We start from the raw sequence: 24,917 nt of genomic DNA on the forward strand, positions 1-24,917 counted from the left end.
CGATCACGTGGCTCGATTCGACCGACACGGCTGTAACTACCGCGCGGCTAACTGCGCTGGTGGTCAGACAGCGCAAAGTAGCCGGCAGAGGGACAGGATGTCCGGCTCGTCCCGCCGATGTCGATACGGCGGCGGCGCATCCGGCGCGGGAGCACAGGGGGACAAATTGGGGTCTCTGCTAGTCCAGTACCGGCTTCTCCGTTCTCTTTTTGCGTCCCCGCCCAGACGGTCTCGCCGCTACCTATGCCCGGCTCTTTCCCGGGCAGGTGGCGACCACCGCCCGTGTCCTCATGTGGGGTAACGGGTGGGCCGGTCAGAGAGGGAGGGGAGTAATAGGACGACCTGACTGGTCCCTGGAACGCGACTGAGTCGGCCGCAGGGCGCCATCTGGCTGCTGGAGGTTCCAGTGCGGCGTCACCCGGGCCGTCTAAGGGCGTGAACAGAGACAGAGAGAGAGAGACTTTAAAAGCGGAGCGTTGGGTCGGCAGCTGGTCACACCGTTTTCCATCGCTAAGAGTGCCGTATGCTCATCTCTAACGCGCAGCGTCAGTGAAAGTGAATCGGCCAGTTTTTCGTTTTTTTCGCATCTTTCTTCGCCTCAAGTGTAGAGCGAACTATAACCACAATGAAATCTGCGTTACTGATTTTAATGGCGTTGCTGATGCAACGGGCAGAGTGTAAGGCTGTCGCGGCCGAAACCTCTACTGGCGATGCCACCTCGACCTGGGACAGCTGCTTGAAGAAAGACTCGATACAGTGTATGCAGCTAGTGGCGTACCGCAACATTAGAGCTTTCTTCGACCGGGACAGTATCCCACTGGTGACTGGGCTGTCACTGGTGCGCGAGGCTGAAGTAGGGTCTGCTGTGTCGTCGACGTCAGCAGCACGGGAGTTGGGTCGCCAGGTGGAAGAAGCGCAAGACGTGGCGTCGCGCGAGCAGGCTCTAGAGCAGTTCGCTGTGGGCGAGGCGGCAGCCTTTGTCCGGGAGCGCAGCCTGCGAGTCGACCTGCCGCAGCTGGCGAGGGCCACCGCCAGGGCCATCGCTGACCGCCTGCCCACGGATGTTCGCACCAAAATCTCCGAGCTCATCACTGAAGGTGAGTCCAGTTATCACTCTTCCATTGGTCTTCGCAATGATTAAATACAAATTACCCTCCAGCAACATAACAAGGTGCCGAATACTCCACTGTTGAGGCCCACGCTGTCAATTGAGGAGGTGACACGAAAAGGCGAACGTGTTCACAATATAAAAAGTTAGATGTGGAATCGAACGGTACATATACGATAAGCAGATTCTAAATACATCATTCAGTACAAGTGAAATCGAAGGTGCTGTTCTCGCTTCCCACGCCCGGGTTCCCGGGTTCGATTCCCGGCGGGGTCAGGGATTTTCTCTGCCTCGTGATGGCTGGGTGTTGTGTGCTGTCCTTAGGTTAGTTAGGTTTAAGTAGTTCTAAGTTCTAGGGGACTTATGACCACAGCAGTTGAGTCCCATAGTGCTCAGAGCCAAATCGAAGGTGTGCAATCTCGGAAACCTGTGAAAATACACGGTTCAGAGTAAACACGAACCTATCCACATATACATTCCATACAAAGAAGAACTAGTCCATTACGGCCAATAGGAGACGTTGAGTCCAGTCACGTGATTTCCATTCCAGTCAAGGTCAGACGTTCCCTCGCAGAGCAGTTGGTAGCATCAGTTCGTGCTTTGGTGCGCCCTCGTAATAATATTCCATAGCACTAATATTAATAGTTGTTATTACGAGGGCACTACCTACTCAGCACATTTTCAAAAATTGAAGAGACCTCTACGAAAAAGGACGACAAATGGAACAAAAGAGGAATCTGACGAGGTCTACCAGTCAGTGGGTTAAGTAATAAACCTCGATGTAGATTGGTGAGTGACAGACGTGAAATCCCTACCTAAAGGCCTACGAAAATTAAACCACATGAAGGAAATGAATGAATTTTATTGTAAAAGCACGAAACTACGGGAAACATTAATGCTGATATGAAGGCATCTGCACTCTAGAGCCCCAGCAAGATGTGCAACAATGGAAGTCTCTTTAAAAACGCGGATGGACCATTACAAAACTCCTTTCTTAACCATGACCGGAAGTATTTCTCAGTCATTCAATCTCAGATGTCAAGAAGAAAGATGGTTATACTCTACTGCAAACTATTTTCTGTGAAGAGTGAAAAATTCTAGGGAACTTAAATTGGTATACACCCACCTTTGACGATATATCCGCCTTATTCAACACAGAGGTAGAAGTTGCTTGTGACTGTTTAGAGGATGCTTCTGGTTTATATGTTTAAATGTAGCAATGACCTCAAAGGACCTTTCTATTAACAGGTAATGCTATCGTTATATCAGTGTATTCTGTTACGCTGATTTGGAATATTTTAAATAATTGTGAATCAACAATGAAATCAGAACATTCGGTACTACACTGAATATCAATGTCACAGTTGCCAGATCATAATTCTTTCCGTGATGTAACACACTAAATTGTTAGAACTATGTAATATGATATAGTGTTGCAAGTATTATGCTATCAACTGTAACATTGAAAAAAAAAAGGTATTTGCTTATAGAAATCATTCAACGCTGAACACCACCAAATGGTTCCTGCTAATGAGAGCATGTCCATATTTAAACGTACTTATAAAAGAATATTTCCGTTCTAGGTTTAATTTACAGCTATAAACTACAGTCGATTGCATTGCATTGTGTCATTTTCATACATATGTATGCCTGAAATAAGCTTTATGTTGATTGTAAAAGCCGCTCGGAATGGCCGCGCGATTAGAGGCGCCATGTCACGGATTGCGTGACCCCTCCCGCCGGAGGTTCCAGTACTCCCTCGTACGTGGGTGTGTGTGTTGTTCTTAGCATAAGTTAGTTTAATTAGTGCGTAAGTCTAGGAACCGATGACCTCAGCAATTTGGTCTCTTAGGAATTCACACACATTTGAACATTTTGATTGTAAAAAACTGCATTTAGGGAACATGTCCGTCTTTGCACGTTACCTCCTCAAGTATGCATTCTATTTAAAACAGAGTCATAGTACTACTTTTTCCAGAAAATTACCGGTTTTTGCTCAACTAAAGAGTACTCGAAAATTTTCCTTATAATCAGCATCGTTTCATGTAATGGCCTATTATGCATGAAATACTTAGCCTGAGATGTGTCATCTGTATACTGCAACAAGATAGTGAAAACTTGTAACAGTAGCAAGTTGAAACCTTTAACGCTAGCGTATAATATTTATTACTTCTACTGTATTACAACCGAAATTTTTTCTGAAGTTCCGATTCCTGATATCGCTGCAAAGTTTACATGTAATCTTATCATTACTTAAACACCCATCTGTTCGTTTCTCGACAGTATTATGTCCTACAATAACAATGTCAGGAGTAACGAAAACTCAAGTTCCTAGCTGTAGCATGCGGTTGTTGACTGGGATAATGTCAAGATGAGTCTAGACGTGACGAACAAACTTGAATGAGATGAAATACATAGCCTCTAGCAGCATACGGTGACCAGTAGGTGAATTAACAATAGTATAAGAATGCTGATTTTGGTCTGCTTTGATGTGATAGAAGTATTTTTGGTAGTAGTCTATTGCTGATAGTAGTGCTGACGTTAAAAGACTGATGATGTGGAAAAAGAAAACAGTCGAAATAGTAGATACGCAATAGATGCTAATAGCAGAAGGTAGAACGCAGCGTAATTTTAATGTACTAAATCAACCATATTAAAGTGATAAATGTGATAAAATGGAAATTATATGCAACTTGAGAATGGAAATAGGTTTTAGGTACTGTAATATACTTGTAGCAATACAATAAACATGTCTATTTAATCCGATAATTGGCATCAGAATAATATTCGGTTTGTTGCTTGGGTATAGTACATAAATTGCTTTTCTTTATCAGCAACTGACCATCGTAGTTTATCAATATGTGTCATATACACTAATGTGTTAATGAATAGTTGGCATTGATTCCCTAAACACCAAAGTTTAAATATTCCGATGTCATAACAGGATAACTTGAATCATTGAATTGGTTCAAATCAGCTACAGCTCTTAAGATTAAACTGTAAAAATATATCGTCTCTGTCTGAAAACGACTATATAGAGCGGCTTGTGCTTCATGTTGTGTGCTTTTGTAGCTTTGAAGTTTTCAACGTGCATTTTCCACTTGACGTAGTTATACGCATTGTGTCAAGTATTTCTTGAATATACCTGCCGTCTTTATATTGATGCACATTTAAATTGCCTGGTGTATGTCTAGCGTGGATCTGTGTAATCACTTTAAATTCGTGGAAATAGTCTATACAGAAAAAACTTAATAGCCAGTGAGCTAAACTATACGTTATAATGTAGCCCCGATACTCACCTGAAACAATGTAGAGCTTACGAAACGATACGACATCTACGTCAGGATCCTCGTTTAATAAACTCAATTATAATCACTGCCGATGAGCGCCATGACAGCTGATTGCGTAAATTTTCTCTTTTCTCAGCTGTGATTGCCTGCAACGTACCTGCAGGACGCAACGGATAAAATGCATTTTTGGCTGCACATTGTTATGCATTCTAAACTTCACTCAAATCGAAAGAATCGAAACAATTCCTATGAGATGACTATCATTCTTGTGCCATTATTTCTATTACAGGAGTTGTAGAACTTTTGAGTAAGTTGCAGTGTACGAGAGCTTACTGAAGCAGTAATATAGCTCGCTTGAGAACAGCCGTGGCCGCTGAAAGCATGCTTCCAAAATTAGACGTGCTCATAGATTTAAACAACATTAATGTTCACACTGTGGTTTGGAAGAGGCAACCTTGGCAGAAAACGGAAATGCTCTAAATCACAATTATTATCGGAGCTGTTGATTGGAATCGGAATAATGATTATAGGCAATGGCAAGCAAACACTTCTGCCAACGGCGTTGTCAAGTCCAGCGGAGATGATTGGGTAACTGCTCTGAAAATCATAAGAATAGCCAACCATCAACGGCTTGGGGTTGCAGGACTGAATTAATTTCGCTGCTCTAAGGACACGTAATGTGTAGCTACAGGAATGTGGCCTGTAATTCTGATCTCTCCTTTGTCAGAAGATTCCGGATTAGTACCCACTCGAATCTCCTGGAGGAGAGCGGCAAGGTGTTGATGACTGTGAGAAAAAAAAGTGCCAGTTTCAGGGAAACGGGAACATTCTGTTAGTCAGGGTGCTGAATGACGGAAATCTGAATGAGATTGAGCATCTGTAAAGTTGGTATATGGAAATGCAAAGGCTCAGTGAGGACACAGTAGGACTGAAGTGGAAAAAGGAACGCATTTCTGGTGGGATGAATACGAGATAAAATCTAAAGCAGCAGAAACGTGTCAATGAACGGACGAAGACGAAAAACATAATACTGGCCGAACACAGAGGCAAGCAACTAAATGTTTCCCAACAGACAATAAAAAATGAGTCCATGTTATCGCCGCTCTCATATACCTTGGATGATGATTGTGACTATAATCAGAGAGAGAGAGATTCGATCTAAACCGAAACCGATAGTTACCACAGTCGTCTCATACAGGATGAAGAAATGAAATAGAGAGTTAGTAGAGTGCAGATGTAGACTTGGATAAAAATAATAGGCCTTTTGTGTCTGATAAGTGTATGAAGTACATTTTTACTTCCTTATACTTGTGATTAACCAGCACCATATCACAAAGCATATTTGATTTTTACTAGACTTACGAGGAATGCTTGTATGTATAAAATTTTACACGTTCTTGGAAACTACAATATATATATTTATTACACTTTCGTAAAATCTATTATTCACCTAACCACAGACTTTCAATCCTTCATATCGAGCGAGATGGCGCAGTGATTCTGGCTTCACATTCTCGAGGATGACGGCTCAAATCCGCGTCCGGCCACCCAGATTTAGGTGTTCCGCGATTTCCCTGAATTACTCCAGGACGGATGCCGATTTCCTTCCCCATGCTTTCCGAGTGAGAGCTTGTCCACCGTCTTCATCAACCTCTTTCCTTCTTTACAGTCCTTCATGAAGGCTTTCATGACTAAGTTGCATTAGTTACACTCGTAGCACGTCAATTTCAATGCTATGTGTATTTAATCAGTATCTCTTTCGTGACGTCTAAGCTAAAAATACATGATACTGCATGTGTTGGTTATTTATGTTAGAAATGAATTGCATATCTGACGATGGTTTTTCAGAGCCGAATCCGGTTATAAAGAAGTATAATATTCCGACCTGGATGGTTAGTAAATCTAATGTAAAACTACCAGTTAGATACCGGGAATTACTAGGAAAGACTTCTCGAGGCTCCAGTCGAGTGACAGTAAGCTGTAAACGTTTTCCTTCCGTTTAAACAACTGCATAGCTAATGGAGAACTCTGTGTGAACTACGTCAATAAGATCCGACCCTACAATCAATATCGAAAATAACTACCATTGCCATCAGTCTCGTAACTAGAAATTACATTGTACAGAAAGTATGCTGCGCTTCGTGGTGTTCCTACGCTGCCGCTCTTCAGTGTTATGTCTTGGAACTGGTGTACTTTGCTGCGGAGCATTGTGCTCACGCCACTCGACCAGTGGGCCAGCGTGATCTGTGAAATGAGGAGGCATTCGGCTATGGAGACACAAGCAAACACGTGATTACATTAGTTGATTAATCAAATCGTTTTTAGGTCTATTGTTGACAGAAAACTTCTAATTTTGGATGTACAGTTTGTAAGCTCCTGTTTCGTAATTCGTGCTTATTGCCAATAAATCATCACTTCCCTCCAGAGCTAATGAGGCCTCTTAGTCGAAAATTACAGAACCTTTGTCTGCTGGTAATTTACTTAGGTTATTTCACGCGCATAGCTCCTGTAATCGAGCTAGAGACGAATCTATTGCGCTTGCTACGACTTCTACGTTCCTAGAGCCTCCGGGTTGGGTCTTCAAAAGAAATGTTTTGACTCGCTCTTCCACCTCTGCCTGTTTTGAAGTCACTGACCCGCCTCGTCATCCGACAAATGCGATATGTGAAAAGAGAAGACCGTCACTTAGGAGGCTGAAGTAAACTACGTTCCTATATTAGTTGATGAATCCATTTATCAACGACATATAATTTTTGTAGAGGTGATGAATTCCTCTGTTGATTAATTTCTTTTTATTTGCTTATCTCACGAGTTTTGAGGCTTTGGGGGCACATCTTCCCCTTATCTAACAGACATCAAATTTCACGTAGCTGACTTTTACGTTGGACGGAACCAAACGGGTAGGGATGTGAGGGATGAGGAGTGTGGGGTGGGGAGTATACGAACCCTAAAGGCATACCTTCGAATGGGAGAAACCGTTTTGTAACTTTAGGCCACTGAGTTTGGTCTTTCCAAGCTACATTGCAAATATGGACGTTCTGATTTCGTAGAAATTCCTCAATTACTAACAGTAAAGAGATTTTACTGAGCAGCCTAATTGCTGTATTTTTTTATGTGATGTGCATGGGGCGTTCCATAAATAATACAACTCTTCTTCCTCGGCCTATTTAGAGTGAACAAAATGTGGAATTTGTTGTGGGAATCGTGGGTTCAAAAATGGTTCAAATGGCTCTGAGCACTATGGGACTTAACTGCAGAGGTCATCAGTCCCCTAGAACTTAGAACTACTTAAACCTATCTAACCTAAGGACATCACACACATCCATGCCCGAGGCAGGATTCGAACCTACGACCGTAGCGGTCGAGCGGTCCCAGACTGTAGCGCCTAGAACCGCTCGGCCACCCGGCCGGCTGGATATTGTGGGTTATTCCCGCTTCAGCCCTTGTAGTTTCATGAAATTTAGTTCGGTAGCGGCACTATACGTAGCCTTCAAAAAAGCGTCTGTAACGGAGGTGCGTTGCAAGCAAAGAGACGTCCTTGAATTTCGTTTGGAGGAGACCCAGAGCATTGCAGATAGTCATAGGTGTTTGCAGATGTCTACAGAGACTTGACAGTCAACAAAAGCATGGTGAATCGTTGGGCTAGGCATCTGTCATCATCGCAACGAGGTAGCGCAAACCTGTCCAAGTTTCACGTGCCGTACACAGCTGTGACTACTGGAGTGTTGGAACGTGCGGACGTTGTCATTCGAGTTGACCGTCACAAAAATGCAAACTAGCTTCTCCCTCTCCATGACAACGCAAGGCCTCACACAAGTCTGTGCACTCGAGCGGAGCTCGTAAGACTTCAGTGGACTGTTCTTCCTCATCCACCCTACAGTCCGGATCTCTCTCCATCCGACTTCCATCCGTTTGGCCCATCGAAGAATGCGCTCCGCAGGAAGCCGAACGTGGATGATGTGGAGGTTATTGATGCAGCAAGATGTTGGCTCCGATGTCGACCATTAGAGTTGTACCATGTAGACGCACAGGTCAGTAAGGTGGCGTAAGGCCATCGCACAGAACGGTGGTTGTGGTGAAAAAAAGTGTTTTGTAGACAAAGGAGTGAAGAATAAAGTGGTGTTCGGGAATTATGAATACAACCAAACTGATTTCAGAAAATAATTTGTTACATTACTTATTGAACGCCCCTCGAATGTAAATTTTTGTGGCCATGATGGTCTGGCGGGTACTGCAGTAGGCTTCGGTTCTGGAAGTTCAAAGTTCAGTCCTTTTGCCTCGTTCCAGTCCCTCCTGGACGGCTCCATATCCACTCAGCCTAGTATCAGTTGAGTACCGTGCATCTCTTACGGAGGTGAAGGACGGATGGGGCGATGGGCCCGCTACCCTCCCGGTCCCAGTGCCGCAGCGAACAATGGTTACCTCCAGTTAGATCACGGGTTTCCACCATAGACGTTTAGAGTAACATTAATTTTTATTGATAAATTTGCCGGGTTACTTTTGTAACGCATACGAACAGATCTACATCTACATCTACATCCATACTCCGCAATCCACCTGACGGTGTGTGGCGGAGGGTACCCTGAGTACCTCTATCGGTTCTCCCTTCTATTCCAGTCTCGTATTGTTCGTGGAAAGAAGGATTGTCGGTAAGCCTCTGTTTGGGCTCTAAGCTCTCTGATTTTATCCTCATGGTCTCTTCGCGAGATATACGTAGGAGGGAGCAATATACTGCTTGACTCTTCGGTGAAGGTATGTTCTCGAAACTTTAACAAAAGCCCGTACCGAGCTACTGAGCGACTCTCCTGAAGAGTCTTCCACTGGAGTTTATCTTTCATCTCAGTAACGCTTTCGCGATTACTAAATGATCCTGTAACGAAGCGCGCTGCTCTCCGTTGGATCTTCTCTATCTCTTCTATCAACCCTATCTGGTACGGATCCCACACTGCTGAGCAGTATTCGAGCAGTGGGCGAACAAGCGTACTGTAACCTACTTCCTTTGTTTTCGGATTGCATTTCCTTAGGATTCTTCCAATGAATCTCAATCTGGCATCTGCTTTACCGACGATCAACTATGTATGATAATTTCATTGTAAATCGCTCCTAATGCGTACTCCCAGATAATTTATGGTATTAACTGCTTCCAGTTGCTGACGTGCTATTTTGTAGCTAAATGATAATGGATCTATCTTTCTGTGTATTCGCAGCACTTTACACTTGCCTACATTGAGATTGCATTGCCATTCCCTGCACCATGCGTCAATTCGCTGCAGATCCTCCTGCATTTCAGTACAATTTTCCATTGTTACAACCTCTCGATACACCACAACATCATCTGCAAAAAGCCTCAGTGAACTTCCGATGTCATCCATTAGGTCATTTATGTATATTGTGAATAGCAACGGTCTTACGACACTCCCTGGCGGCACACCTGAAATCACTCTTACTTCGGAAGACTTCTCTCCATTGAGAATGACATGCTGCGTTCTGTTATCTAGGAACTCTTCAATCCAATCACACAATTGGTCTGATAGTCCATACGCCCTTACTTTGTTCATTAAACGACTGTGGGGAACTGTATCGAACGCCTTGCGGAAGTCAAGAAACACGGCATCTACCTGTGAACCCGTGTCCATGGCCCTCTGAGTCTCGTGGGCGAATAGAGCGAGCTGGGTTTCACACGACCGTCTTTTTCGAAACCCATGCTGATTCCTACAGAGTAGATTTCTAGTCTCCAGAAAAGTCATTGTACTCGAACATAATACGTGTTCCAAAATTCTGAGGATAGTTCAAGGGAACCAAAAATGGAAGCACTCTAGATCACTGTCTAGAGTCCAGAGGCGTAAATGAACGGGTGTGTTGCAGGGCGAGGGAAGAAGAAGGCGCTGAAGGTGCTGCTGCCGATCCTGCTGGTGGCGGGCGTGAAGGCGGCGGGCGCGGTGGCGCTGTCCGTGCTGGGCCTGGCGCTGCTGGCCAAGAAGGCGCTGCTGGTGTCGACGCTGGCGCTGCTGGTCGCGGGCGCGCTCGTCGTCCTCAAGCTGGTGTCGCAGAGCGGCCACCCGCAGCACGAGGTGCACGAGGCGCGGCCGGTGCCCGTGGCCGCCGTCGTCGGCGGGCCTTACAGCTACGGCGCCGTGGGCGGCGGCGGCTACCCGGTGGGCGGCGGCGTCGCCTACGAAAGCACCGGCTACAGCCACGGCGAGTTCAGCGCGCACCCGGCGCCCGTCGCGGCGCACTCGCTCGCCTACAGCGCCCACAAACCTGTGCGGAGGTAGGCAGGTAAGAGGCACTCCGATGCCTACACACTGCTCTGTTACATTTATTCTTTCTTCGAGGAGAGGTTTTCTTCTAGCGGCGTTGGACAGAGATATGTCGACATCCAAATACACTCTCACCGAAACTCTTACTGAACTTTGTGGAGGTGTTCGTCACATAAAGGGTATACCACTCGGAACTGATGACCATCATCATCAGTACGGAGAGTGACCTCCAATGAAACAAACACCAGTTTTCCATGTGGCATGGAAGAAAACAGCCTTATAAAATGAAACTTACTGGCAGATTAAAACTGTGTGCCGGACCGAGACTCGAACTCGGGACCTTTGCCTTTCGCGGGAAAGTGCTCTACCAACTGAGCTACCCAAGCACGACTCAGGTCCCGTCCCCACAGCTTTACTTCTGCCTGTACCTCGTCTCCGAACTCCCAAACTTTTACAGAAGCTCTCCTGCGAACCTTGCAGAACTAGCACTCCTGAAAGAAAGGATATTGCGGAGACATGGTCAGCCACAGCCTGGGGGATGTTTCCAGAATGAGATTTTCACTCTGCAGCGGAGTGTGCGCTGATATGAAACTTCCTGGCAGATTAAAACTGTGTGCCGGACCGAGAGTCGAACTTGGGACCTTTGCCTTTCGCGGACAAGTGCTCTACCATCTGAGCTACCCAAGCACGACTCAGGTCCCGTCCCCACAGCTTTACTTCTGCCAGTACCTCGTCTCCTACCTTCCAGACTTTTACAGAAGCTCTCCTGCGAACCTTGCAGAACTAGCACATCTGAAATAAAGGATATTACGGAGACATGGCTTAGCCACAGCCTGGCGGATATTTCCAAACTGAGATTTTCACTCTGCAGCGGAGTGTACGCTGATATGAAACTTCCTGGCATATTAATACTGTGTCCCGGACCTAGACTCGAACTCGGGACCTTTGCTTTTCGCGGGCAAGCTGCTGAGTGAAAATCTCATTCCAGCCTTATAACATCATTTTGAACAATCTCTTGCCATGCTTGAAAGAACATTATCCATGCAGATCGATGACTCGAAGTTGGACTGAAAGTACGTATCTTCTCATCGCATCCTAGATATGGTCTGTGGACAGAAAATCAGGGGACCGGATAGCCAAGTCAGTGATGTGTACATTCCTCTCGGGCATGGATGTGTGTGATGTCCTTAGGTTAGTTGGGTTTAATTAGTTCTATGTTCAAGGCGACTGATGACCTCAGAAGTTAAGTCGCATAGTGCTCAGAGCCATTTCAACCATTTGTACATTCCTCAAGAATGCAATGAGTGCAATGTCCATGCAGATCTATGACTGGATGCTGGTATGAAAGACGGTAAATCAGGGGACGGAGTAGGCAAGTCGAATTCCTCGAGAATGCAATAAGTCCTGTGACCAAGCCTATCGATGGTCCTACATATGGTACACTACCGCTCATTTATTTCTCTACATCCAATAAATGACATCTAGTTCTCTGCAGAAAAGGATAATACCGTGGGTACGGTTGAGGACCAAAGTAGTAGTAAAACAGTTGTACACATGTCATGATTTTTGTTTGTGGTCATGAAGATGCAATAGTATCCAACAAACAATGTTGTGTACATAAACATTATGTACTTATCAGATATGTTTGTTTACCTATTTGCCGACAGGCGCCGCATTTGGTGCGCCTGTGTTGTTCCCTGTAGTGATGCAATGTCCGCAGCGAACGGCAAGCATCGCTACGATACATAACATGTGGTTCCTGTACGTCAGTTCCTTCGTGACACTGATGTGTGCGCATCGCTAGTATGGCGCTATGAGTGGAGATGTCCATAGAAAGACATGTTGTAATTGTAGCTATTAGCCAAGCAGGTTTATCCATTCGCCAAATTGCGAAACAGTGTAGTGTGTCTATAGGGGGAGTGCAATACAGCATTCACAGCTAGCAGACAACAGGTAGCAATAAGGACATACCATGACCAGGACGACCTCGTAAAACAACTAAAAGTGATGATAAATATATGAGAATTACTAGTAAGAGAAATAGATTCAAAACAGCGCCCCAAATTCGTGGAAAATTGGAAATTTGTGGTAAGTTCCTATGGGAGCAAGCTGCTGACGCCATCGGTCCCTAGGCTTACACACTACTTAATGTAACTTGACTAACTTACACTAAGAACAACACATACACACATGTCCGAGTGAGGACTCGAACCTCCGACATAGGGGAGCCATGCGAACCGTGGCAAAGTGCCTCAGACCGCACGGCTACCCAGCGCTGCAGAATTCGTGCAGAATTGGTAGAAATGAATACGACAACAATATCTGCTGCAACAGTAAAAAGTAGACGGACTGAAGCCGGATTGACTGGATGTGTCACAGCAAGAAAACCCCTTCTATGGCCAATAAACAGAAGGGACTTGAATGGGCTAGAAAACATCGTACTTGGACATCGGAAGAGTGGACGAAGGTGTTATTCACCTATGAATCGAATTTCGAGATTTTTGGAACCAGAAGGAGAATATTTGTTCGCCGATTTGTAGGGGAAAGGGTATCCCAGCAGTGTGTTCTACGTACAGTTAATAATGGGGATGTTTTGTCAGAGATAGAGTTGGCGACATTGTCAAAATAGTAGGATGTATGTATCAGAAGCAGTAACATTGCATACTTCAGTATCATGCAATACGATGTGGATTGCGTTTACTAAGCAAAGGGTTCACCTTACAACAGGATAATCACCCAAAACATCGGTCAGCATACTGCTCGAACTACATTGCATCAAAGGAAAAACAAAAAGTACTGAATAATATGGTATGGCCGTCCCAAAGCCCCAGTTGTAAAAGGAAAATTAGAAAGTACTGAATCATATGGTATGGCCGTCCCAAAGCCCCGATTGTAATCCCACTCAAATGATCTGTGATGAAGTGGACAGACGTATCGAGGAAGTTAATATATACAGCAAGGAACATCTCTGAAATATTGTTAAGGATGTGTGGAATCATATAGATTCATGATACAAAAACTGATTGATCGCATCCCTCGAGTTTGTAAGGCAGTCATTAAACCCAAAGGAGAACACTTTGATAAAAGTAAAATATAATTATCGTGGTTTTACTATATATGTGGAAGTTAATACAATTATATTTTGTGAGAAATAACATTTGATTTGCGTTGTAAATCTGAAATACCAGGGTATATTTAAATTAATGAGCGATAGTGTATGTAGGTGGTAAATCAGGAGACTGGGTAGGCAAGTCAAGGATCTGTACATTCCTCACGGAAGCAGTGCATGAAATGTCCATGCATATCGATGGCTGGAGGTTGCTGTGAAAGTAAACATCTATCCATAACTTCCTACATACAGTCTGTAGACTGTAAATCAGGAGCCTGGGTAGGCAGGCCAAGGATCCATTCATTCCTCAAGAATGGAGCGGGTTCAGCGTCCATGCAGACTGATGGCTAGAGGCTGGTATGTAAGTATACTTCTTCCCATCGCGTCCGAGATATGGTATGTGGACAGCAAATTAGAGGACTGGGTAGTTGGGTCGAGGATCCATACATTGTGGTTTGAATTAGAGTGTGGAGTCTTGCATTGTCTTCCTTGTAATGAAGGATCTGACAACAGATTTTACCATTCTAGATACATAATCTCAACACAGGATTATACAGTCAGCTGTTTTCACGTAAATCGTAGATACGCTGACCTAATAGGGGTGTCTTCATCCGAATGAAATTTTAACTAAATCGTAAAACTACATTGCTACAAAGCAATGGTCAGAATTCAGAACAGCTATGCTCAAGTCATAAGCGAAATTAAACGATCTAGCCTTTGCTACCTGCGCCCAGCTGGGAACAACATCAGATGTAATGGTGAGCATTCATCCTCCCTTTCCACAATTACAAAATTTTCCTGTGGCCAGAGCTGAGACTCCCCACTATTGATTCCATCGCCTGGAAAACTTTAGATCAAAGAGAAAAGAAAAGAAACAGAAGCGAGACCGGTTGTGGAACACCACAGAATGCTATTCATTTTTCCGGTTAACTCTGGCTGTACAAAGTACAACGCTGTTGCCTGTGGTGTAGTGTTAGCAGAAAACGAAGTAATGCAATTCGAACTCGAGATCTCTACTCAGTTTCCAGTAATCTGTTTCTCTTAGCTAGAGGTGACAATCAGCATTTACATCTGCTCGGATTCCAGCGTTTTTTCATCCAGCTATTTGTCACAGCCAGTCGAACAATTCTGCGTATTCTCGTGTTGTTATCTTACTGGAAAGACTCGTGCCTATTCTTCTTGCTACTCTGTTGTCCCGAGTCCATCTTGTCATCTCTAAGCTTGCAGTCAGTGTACTACAGCAAATTGTCTGTGTGATCTGTCTGTGTGATGTTTCCTGATCCCTGGAAGTCTGAAGTATGGCAGTAAACTGCACGTTCACGTCCTCTAAGCATGCCGTGTTACAGCCTTCACCTGGAAAGTTCCTGTAACGTTGGCACACAGCTTGTACTCAAAATACTGAAAGCTCACATATTTGTGGTATTTTTATCAACATATCCCACAGCACCGTATATACTGCATTACTGCATTAGTAGCCAAGTCAACGAAGGCTTGAGGGGTTGAGAGGGGGGGGGGGAATTCGTGTAGGGGGGGGGGGGAAGTACATGTAGTCAAAAATTTTTGTGAATCGGTGAGGGGAAGTGTCGTGAACAATATAATAAAAATTCTGACGGGTGGGGCAAGCGGTTGAGATTCGGGTGGGGGACGGCCGCTAGAGGTCAGTTTTTCATGTTTTTCCCGAATATCTCCAAAATTGCGACTTCTAGTATAAATGTTCCCCAGTACAAAATTAAACTGCACTGAATTTTCTACAAAGAGGGCCCTATTCGTTTTTCTCTAGAACTAAACGTTTCAGCGCTCGAAGTCATGGGAAGTGGCAGATTCTTACCCGTTGTCTGTTCATGGTATAAAATTGACGTTTATTGTTAAATGATGTGGCCTAAGAACAAATATTAAATGTGTGTACCAAATCTAAATGCAGTAGAGTCGTATTATGGGATAAAATGTATTCTGGGAGTGTGACGGGCAGGAAAGGCGGAGGGTTAGGGGGGCGGGGGAGGTTGAATGGAGAGTACACGTTTGAGGTTGGAAGACTGTAGTCATGCATATCCCTCATTTGTTCATCTGGGAACTGAAGAGCGAGCGAGCGATACCCTTCTGTATCTACCTCACTACGACACCAAAAGCCACTGCTGGGTGTTTCTGAGAGTTGTAGTTATCTTTTCGCAGTACACCTTATTAATTACTGAGATGAAATACGCAAACACTCTCGCGGAGGGGGAGGAGGAGTAGGAGTGTTTATTTGCAACGAAGTGTGTTAGCTGAATAAAGATATGTTGCTAAGCCAAGTTACAGTACTAACGAAAGAAAAGCATATGGACAGATACGTAATTTCGGGATACTCGTCTACACTGCTAGAGGGGAAACTGATTCTTAGTCATGCTCTATGGCATCTGTAGCGTCCTTCCGGGAAAGGCAAGTTCCCCACTACGGTTGCTCGCTTTTGAGTTTACGGACAGAGTATACCTTCCCAGCATTACCATTCCAGTTCTCTCATATTAATGTAGTGGGGTTGCTTTCTGTGTATTAAGTGACTACTTATTTCCAGTTCTTAAGTGAGCTTTTATGTAAACTATCTTCCTACAGACAAAGACTGTGAAGTGATCAATTTGTAACTATGATTTTGTCAGTGATCTGTGTATTATTGGTGGTAAAGGGATTAAATTAATAAATGCGGCTTCTTGCTGCTGGGATTGGGGGCCACAGCAAGACATGTAACCGCATTGGAGTCACTTGATGGTTAATCAATGAATGACCAGAAAGCTACCTCACTCTCTCGCCGTTAGTTATGTAACTGGTAGACTGCATAAATCTATACAATTCAGGAATAGCTTGCAAGTGTAGAGTGGGATGCAGTGGATGGAACAATTTACCATATCTCCACCGTATTTCTTGCAAAGTTGGTGTCAATTTGTTTGATGTTATAGGACTGATCACTTTCCAATCTAGAACACTAATTTGGTGTAATGCATTGCTCGAATTATATTGAAAGAACTGGAGTTCCATAACATCTAGGTGGGCTGCTTCTGTTATAGAGGGCGTTAAATTAAGTCTCTGGGCGTCTTCAGATGTTGGGACATCTGAGGCTGGGATGATGCGTTATATACCCTTATATTGCGCAAAGTATTTCAGACACTGATAGTGGAAACAAATAGTTCAATATAGTCAAATAGCTTTTGGCAGCATGTTATACTTGGAACAGGCTCTTCAGTGTGGTCGACAGTTGACAGCTCCAGCTATAAAGCTTCGTTAAATAATAGCTCACTTAAAAACTGTGAATAGACTCTAAGGAGGGAGAAAACGCACCACAAATGAATCATTCAATCTGGTCCTACATCTATATTCATGCAGGTCTCGACAGAAAATACGATATTAATAACTTTGGTGGCCAATGGATGAACGTGACGCTGCAGCTCAATGTTACTCTGCAGTTGGCAAGGGTAGCATACAGAGGAAACGTCAAAACCGGGGCATAGAATCTTAGCGAATTTCATTCCGTATGCTCAGTTCGACAGTAACTATGCCTGGCAGACAGGAGATTGAACGATATACACACATTTCAGCATTTGAGAGAGGACGTGTAGTTGGGCTCAAAGATGCCGGTTGGAGTAATCGCCGAATCGCTCGACATTTGGATAGGAGTGATGCTAACAATATGACAGTTCCATAAACCGCATTTTTGGAGGTTTTTCCGTTTGTAAAGTCGGGTACCAACTTTTTTAGATTTGTACAGAAAGTTGACAATTCACTGACTTTCAAATATGAGGCAAAAAAATTCCTATTTGAGCTATTGATACCATTGCAGCTGCGTAAATCAGGTTCATACTGCAGTAAGAAACACACAGCCTCATATTACGGACATTCAGTTTGTTACGGAATTTCGTTTTCAAATCACTGCTTATAGTAACGCCACCACTACTGCCATTCTGATTCCACTCCAGCTCAGGAATGGTTCAAATGCTTCAAATGGCTCTGAGCTCTATGGGACTTAACATCTAAGGTCATCAGTCCCCTAGACTTAGAACTACTTAAACCTAACTAACCTAAGGACAACACACATATCCATGCCCGATACAGGATTCGAACCTGCAACCATAGCAGCAGCGCGGCTCCGGAATGAAGCGCGTAGAACCGCTCGGCCACAACGGCCGGCGCTCAGGATTACCCCAATCATAAAGAAATACAATGATAGCACCAATTCAAAGATCCTTAATTTCGCAGCATGCCACAATAATTTCTACTCCTGGCAACAACGTCGTCTTTGTTATAACTCAGAATCACATAACGTTTCACATAATGTTCTATTGTTAAGACAAAACTAAATTGCGCTAATATTGTCACTTAGTGTTCTATGATTTTGTAATGCTATGTCAGAGCTAATTTTTCAGATCGATGTTAGAGGATGCAAACACAGTGAGTTATGAGATTCACAAGCTATTAGTTGATAAAAAAGAAAGCAGATTTAGATCTTCTCAGAAAGATGTTTACTTTAGTAGTGATTCGAGTCTATAAACACTGTTGCACTCTTGATCTGTTTCAGGCGCACGTCAACGTCGCAGCAGAAGATGGCCCTCTAGCTGAAGGAGAGTCGAAACCACCGCAACGAGTCAACAAACGTGTAATTTATTTATTTCGTGAATTATCTGCGATGACAGCCAGAACATGGCAGGTTTTGACTGTGTATATATATCCACACTGTACAAATGCATGTTTATCGTAATACATTTAGCAATAATTTTCGACTTGACGAAGACGTTTGACCAAACTGACTGTAATTATGTCAACATCACTGAGGTATTGTGAATGCAACATTTGTCGGCCGAATCTAACACACACGTCTTAAGTGACAAATGCGAGAAACGCCTCATTTTAGCCAACAAAAGTTATACCTTTTCATAACTTCGTGTTCACCCAGATAGTGCCTCACTGGGATAGCACACGTTGGCACTCTGATGATAGTGCCGCACTGGGAGAGCACACGGTGGTACTCTGATCTCATTAAAGGACCCTATTAGCTCAGTTCAGTGTCTAGAATACCAATACAAGGATTCCCTTGGTATGCTGATCAGTTGGAAGTTCACGTCAAGACGGTGGCTTGAAATTAGCTCGATTGATGTCTGTCAACATTATTTAGTGCGCTACTGATGAGAGCTGACATACAAGTGTGCTTCTAATAATTTCGAATTGGGAAAAGTAGCTTACATAAAATTTCATTACCCGATATGTATCTGTTTCTAGTCCTGCAATATCGACACATGGCTGTTGTGAGATACCATCAACAGGTATTTTAGACGTAGTTGATGTTTGTGAATTCAGGGATTACTGTGAGACAAGGACTGAACAAGACGAACGTCCGACTTACAATTAACTTAGTCACTATGATTAGTGCTGCAGCTTATGTTTATACACTTTTAATTAGTACTACAAAGTTGTGAAAGTTTTCATTATGTATGTAGCAAAAATCTAGAGATACACTTACTATTAACTGATATACTTAATTCCGTGTCTGTATTATGTGCGCATATGTGACTCTGTCAAAGAGAAATGAACGTTTTGTTATAGTGCGCCACTTAACATTTAAAATGTAATGCAGTTATTGTAAATGTAAATTAAATGATACCGTTAAAGCTATGTCTCCCGTTTGTTTATATTTTACTGTGCTAGATAATTTTAAAATACTTTTAGTTTAGTGGAGCAGAATAATAATTCCGATGGCAACATACTAACGTAACCCACTGAAAATATACATAAGATACTTTGAGCAGCTGGTTTGGATAAAACTTTCCCCTCAACCTCTTCAAGTTGCTTAACGCTTGTGCTCAGAGCATAAATAATCTAGACGCAACGAGTATTTAAGGAAACAGATTTTATATCAGTTCTAAACGTGTGGCAGTTGACAGATTTTTTCTAAGCATCACATGAAAGCTGCATTCCATGTTGAATGAACAAAGGTGAGCAGATAGTTCATTTCTTTTATCTCTTGGGAATCGGTTCTATAAAAATACAAGCTAAAGCGATCAGTCAGATGACATATTAGGCAGACTTATAACTTTCCATCAACACATCAACTAATGAAGGGGATCTGTGGTTCTTGCATTTTTGAGCAATCTTTATTGCTGGCGATGGTTTTCTGCATCAGACGACTCTATTACTGTTACTGTTTGGTTTAAACTATTACGTTAAGACTGTTACATGGAAGATTAATAGTTTTGTAGCCCCGCTATGTGTGCTATACTGCAGGGGTCTACAAGCAGGCAAACGTATCTGTAATTTCTTTACACTTCAACTCGTTTGATCTAGGTTACGGACACAAAATACAAATACCATAAACAAAATGAATGCATGTAAGTTATTCACAGAAGTAGATAGATTGTGTACTAGTATCTGAGAGTAAGTGGGGATGTGATAATACATGTCCTTGGGAATGTGCGCAGGCAATGTTCCCAAGTATCAAAAAAGTGAAGAAGCAGCCTGCCCAGCAATTTTGTAAAAACCGTTCTTTACATCTCAGTTTTATACTGTTTTCAGATCCACAAACTAGTAAGGCTACAGTCTTCCACGTCAATCCCTATGTCAACAACTTTGTTACGTGAGAAATTATATAAATTGCATACTGGTATGCAATTTTAATCTGCTGAGTTACTGCCAGAGAATTATGAAAGAGATGAATCGAAAACTGACGTGAATTCACGTGACACACTTTAAATGTTTATGCGCTGGAATTTTGTGTTGACAAATGCCAGTTAATATCGTACTATGTGATTGCATAGATGTGTTTCTAGCTGCCCCTTATCTGTGTCGACTGCTGTGATATCTTTGGTGACGGCGCTTCGCTGTACCGTTGTTCGCTGGTCTTGAGATAATGCAGCGATACTGCATTCCATACATCACAATGGAGCGATTCCAGAGCCTAATAATACCAATTTTCTCTGCTCTAGCGTAATACGTGATAATACACAACCGACCTCCGATCATAGAAAACACCACTCAATATTAACCTTGGCCAACAAACTAATATACTCTTTATAATACAGCTCGCCCACTCATTCGTACTTCTCAAAGTCAAACAGTATTCGACGGCTCGACCTGTAGAGACAGTACCAATCATGACTGCATCTAACCAACGACAATAGTTCACTGAACTTGTCTCGTCGGCGTAACACGGCTCAGATGCTGTTTTCGAACATAAATTACACTCATATATAGGGTTCTGTATACTTCCGGATGATCTGTGACAGATCTGAATTATTACAGGTTCCTGACACGTTCTGAGGATCTAGTACGTTCAGAGTATACTGTGTCGTCTTCTACGATAAATCTCTCCAATCACTTCACATTTACAAATCTTCTTTCTTCTGCCTCTTCCTGCACTTGCGATTTTCTCCTCTTGCGTAAACGCCTTCCTCTGTAAATTATTGGTCATTACAAGCCACAGAATAAATATAACATATATGTCGCCTTATCTCTCAGTATCACTGTCCTCGTCTCATATCTTCAACAAACCGCACTGATCAAAAATTTCCTTCTTCTCTTACCGATAAAAAGTTCTCTTCTGTTAAATTTGGCGATATTTTTCCTTAGTATATAATCTTATTCCTTCACTGGACTCCCTACACCGCCCTTCAACTGTCTATTTTCCTGCATTGTTAACATTAAGCAATGATATTAATTTCCTGTCGGACCGAGGTCTAGAATTACAGTGAAATTACATAAACATGTAAAATACACATAGATTACACAAAATTATCACAACACAAGAAAAACATAATACAGAGAAAAACAATACGTAAATAAAGAAAATTTAAAAAAATATGTACATATACAGGCACACACAAAACCTCAGTCGGACAGGCCCGTCACAACACAACTATCTTTCATATGAATTGCATTAGTACTGCACTACATGGACCCGAATAAAATAAACATGTTTAGGTGCATCAAGGAAAACGTAACATGACTGCTGAAAATCAAATGATGACTTATGTCACGAAGATTTTCATAGCGGGAAAAGATTATCTGGTGCAAGAATCATCTGATATTTTCTAGAACTATGTTATTACAGTCTGGGTGGGTGACATAACTTTTCATAAACGGAACTTGACTGAAACAACCTTTTCTATAGGTGCTTCCACACAGAATCATTGTTTCGAAATACGTTTCATACCCTTAACCGGATCATCTAAATTCGTGAAAAAGCTTGAAATAGTCGCATCGTCAAGGAAAAATATATTTTACACGTCTGCATCATACGGCTCTATTACTGTTACTGTTTGGTTAAGACTGTTACCTTAAGACTATTACATGGAAGGTTAATAGTTCTGTAGCCCCGCTATGTGTCCTATACTATAGCGGTCTACAAGCAAGCAAACGTATCTGCCATTTCTCTACACTTAGTCAACTCGTTTGATAACGGAAGTAAGTGTGGTGGTAAAATTGTAGACGGAGACTAGGAATTGATTGCACTTGAAACGTCCCCTTAGAAAAATTATACATGACTGTGCTTAAACTGACACACAATATTTTTTAGCGCAACGCAATCTGACTTTCAAAAATCCCTACAAAACAATGGACTTGACTAACATTAACCTATACCTTTCACAAATCACTTACCTCACAAAAATCTTCATTACTCGAACTACTGCAATACAGCGAGCGCCACTACTGCCAGCTACATAAAAGATTCAAACTATGGAAGGCACTAACTACCGATAGGCATAGTTAGAAAATGAAACATTTTGATGGAGAACAAACAATGTATTCACCTTAATAGTCATAATATATATATCAGTTCATGACATCCAGTCTTACAAATTTCAAAACTCCGCCATCTCTCTCCCCACATCCACCACTGCTGGCGGCTCACCTCCAACTGCGCAACGCTACGCGCTGTTCACATCCAGCTGCCCAACACTACAATGGCAGACAACAATGCAAACTAGCCACAGACTGCACACAGCACAGCCAGTGATTTTCATACAGAGCGCTATGTAACGTTGCCAATAAGAAAACATAAACAGCCTACTTACACACTTAGCAGCTTCACATGGATGTACGTAGCAGTACGAATCTGGAACGAAGAGACGTATACCGGGTATACGAGCTTGCGGTGCTGCATCAAACTTTCTGACTGTCTTTGAAAACATTTAGATGTATACTTGTCGACTAATTTTCTTAAATTTTCATTTATGTTGACACACATGATTCATACTACAAGAATAATAGACGATAGGAAATAGATGCTAACAAGAAACTTTGATTCTACCAGCGAAGAATGACACCTAGATTTGCTAAAAAGATGAAAGGGCGATTAGTGCTAAACCTCCCGCCGACTACGACTTCATGAGAGATGGGAAATGAGTTCGGAGTGAACAAAGATGAGAAAAAAAATGTGTATGCCATTCAGAGGAATCATATCGAAATTGTCTATAAGAAAACAATGAAATATCTGAATGCCACTACGGTGATGTGAAACGCGCTTCGCGGAAACACGTTTAGAGCGTCTTAACCACTATGACACATTGCTGTCTTAAGTCGAAAAAGGATAATTTAGCAAACCGAGCAAAATATTTAAAGGAGAAATGTGAAAGTGGATGTTGAAATACACTCCTGGAAATTGAAATAAGAACACCGTGAATTCATTGTCCCAGGAAGGGGAAACTTTATTGACACATTCCTGGGGTCAGATACATCACATGATCACACTGACAGAACCACAGGCACATAGACACAGGCAACAGAGCATGCACAATGTCGGCACTAGTACAGTGTATATCCACCTTTCGCAGCAATGCAGGCTGCTATTCTCCCATGGAGACGATCGTAGAGATGCTGGATGTAGTCCTGTGGAACGGCTTGCCATGCCATTTCCACCTGGCGCTTCAGTTGGACCAGCGTTCGTGCTGGACGTGCAGACCGCGTGAGACAACGCTTCATCCAGTCCCAGTACCGTGCACTATTCAGTGTCCCCTCGACGATCACCAGTGGTGTACGGCCAGTGTAGGAGATCGCTCCCCACACCATGATGCCGGGTGTTGGCCCTGTGTGCCTCGGTCGTATGCAGTCCTGATTGTGGCGCTCACCTGCACGGCGCCAAACACGCATACGACCATCATTGGCACCAAGGCAGAAGCGACTCTCATCGCTGAAGACGACACGTCTCCATTCGTCCCTCCATTCACGCCTGTCGGGACACCACTGGAGGCGGGCTGCACGATGTTGGGGCGTGAGCGGAAGACGGCCTAACGGTGTGCGGGACCGTAGCCCAGCTTCATGGAGACGGTTGCGAATGGTCCTCGCCGATACCCCAGGAGCAACAGTGTCCCTAATTTGCTGGGAAGTGGCGGTGCAGTCCCCTACGGCACTGCGTAGGATCCAACGGTCTTGGCGTGCATCCGTGCGTCGCTGCGGTCCGGTCCCAGGTCGACGGGCACGTGCACCTTCCGCCGACCACTGGCGACAACATCGATGTACTGTGCAGACCTCACGCCCCACGTGTTGAGCAATTCGGCGGTACGTCCACCCGGCCTCCCGCATGCCCACTATACGCCCTCGCTCAAAGTCCGTCAACTGCACATACGGTTCACGTCCACGCTGTCGCGGCATGCTACCAGTGTTAAAGACTGCGATGGAGCTCCGTATGCCACGGCAAACTGGCTGACACTGACGGCGGCGGTGCACAAATGCTGCGCAGCTAGCGCCATTCGACGGCCAACACCGCGGTTCCTGGTGTGTCCGCTGTGCCGTGCGTGTGATCATTGCTTGTACAGCCCTCTCGCAGTGTCCGGAGCAAGTATGGTGGGTCTGACACACCGGTGTCAATGTATTCTTTTTTCCATTTCCAGGAGTGTATGAAGAAGTTAGCTGTACGTAGCTCTATAATAACTCTGAACGAATTTATTACCCCGATATTTTCTACTAATTTTGTGGCTGAAAGGAAGTATAGTCGATGGGTTGTTTTCTTCTTCTAATGCAAGTGTATTAAAGCATTGGCAATCATAGGTAGGCATCTAACGCCAGGCTAGTAGATGCTATCTGTAATGTGTTTGCTGCATTACAATTCCTGACAAAGAATTTATGTTCGAGCTTAGAGCACGTCTAAAATGTGCAAAATGGTTGTGTAGGTCCGACTTAGCGAAAATAACATTAGTAGG

General features: G+C 43.5%; 1 protein-coding gene across 2 annotated transcripts; it reads left to right on the top strand.

Annotated features, from left to right (window-relative positions):
• The first annotated feature begins 347 nt into the window (after positions 1-347).
• LOC126176050 (uncharacterized) lies at positions 348-19,376 on the top strand. Of its 2 annotated transcripts, none has more exons than XM_049923183.1 (3): positions 348-1,097; positions 10,264-10,677; positions 18,308-19,376. In XM_049923183.1, exons 1-2 carry the CDS (start codon positions 626-628, stop codon positions 10,671-10,673), a joined length of 882 nt encoding a protein of 293 aa, XP_049779140.1. In that variant the 5' UTR covers positions 348-625; the 3' UTR covers positions 10,674-10,677; positions 18,308-19,376. The 2 variants fall into 2 exon arrangements, with proteins under 2 accessions (XP_049779140.1, XP_049779139.1); XM_049923182.1 differs by having other exon boundaries at positions 10,264-10,669.
• Positions 19,377-24,917: the final 5,541 nt, after the last annotated feature.

Source organism: Schistocerca cancellata, chromosome 3, assembly GCF_023864275.1.
Source record: "Schistocerca cancellata isolate TAMUIC-IGC-003103 chromosome 3, iqSchCanc2.1, whole genome shotgun sequence".
NCBI lineage: Eukaryota > Metazoa > Arthropoda > Insecta > Orthoptera > Acrididae > Schistocerca > Schistocerca cancellata.

What these genes read in the sequence shown, in the direction of transcription:
- LOC126176050 (XM_049923182.1), top strand. Translation starts at nt 626, where the DNA reads ATGAAATCTGCGTTACTGATTTTAATGGCGTTGCTGATGCAACGGGCA. An exon ending in CTCCGAGCTCATCACTGAAG is followed by an intron (nt 1,098 to 10,263) that starts GTGAGTCCAGTT and finishes GGTGTGTTGCAG; the next exon opens with GGCGAGGGAAGAAGAAGGCG. An exon ending in GCCCACAAACCTGTGCGGAG is followed by an intron (nt 10,670 to 18,307) that starts GTAGGCAGGTAA and finishes GATCTGTTTCAG; the next exon opens with GCGCACGTCAACGTCGCAGC.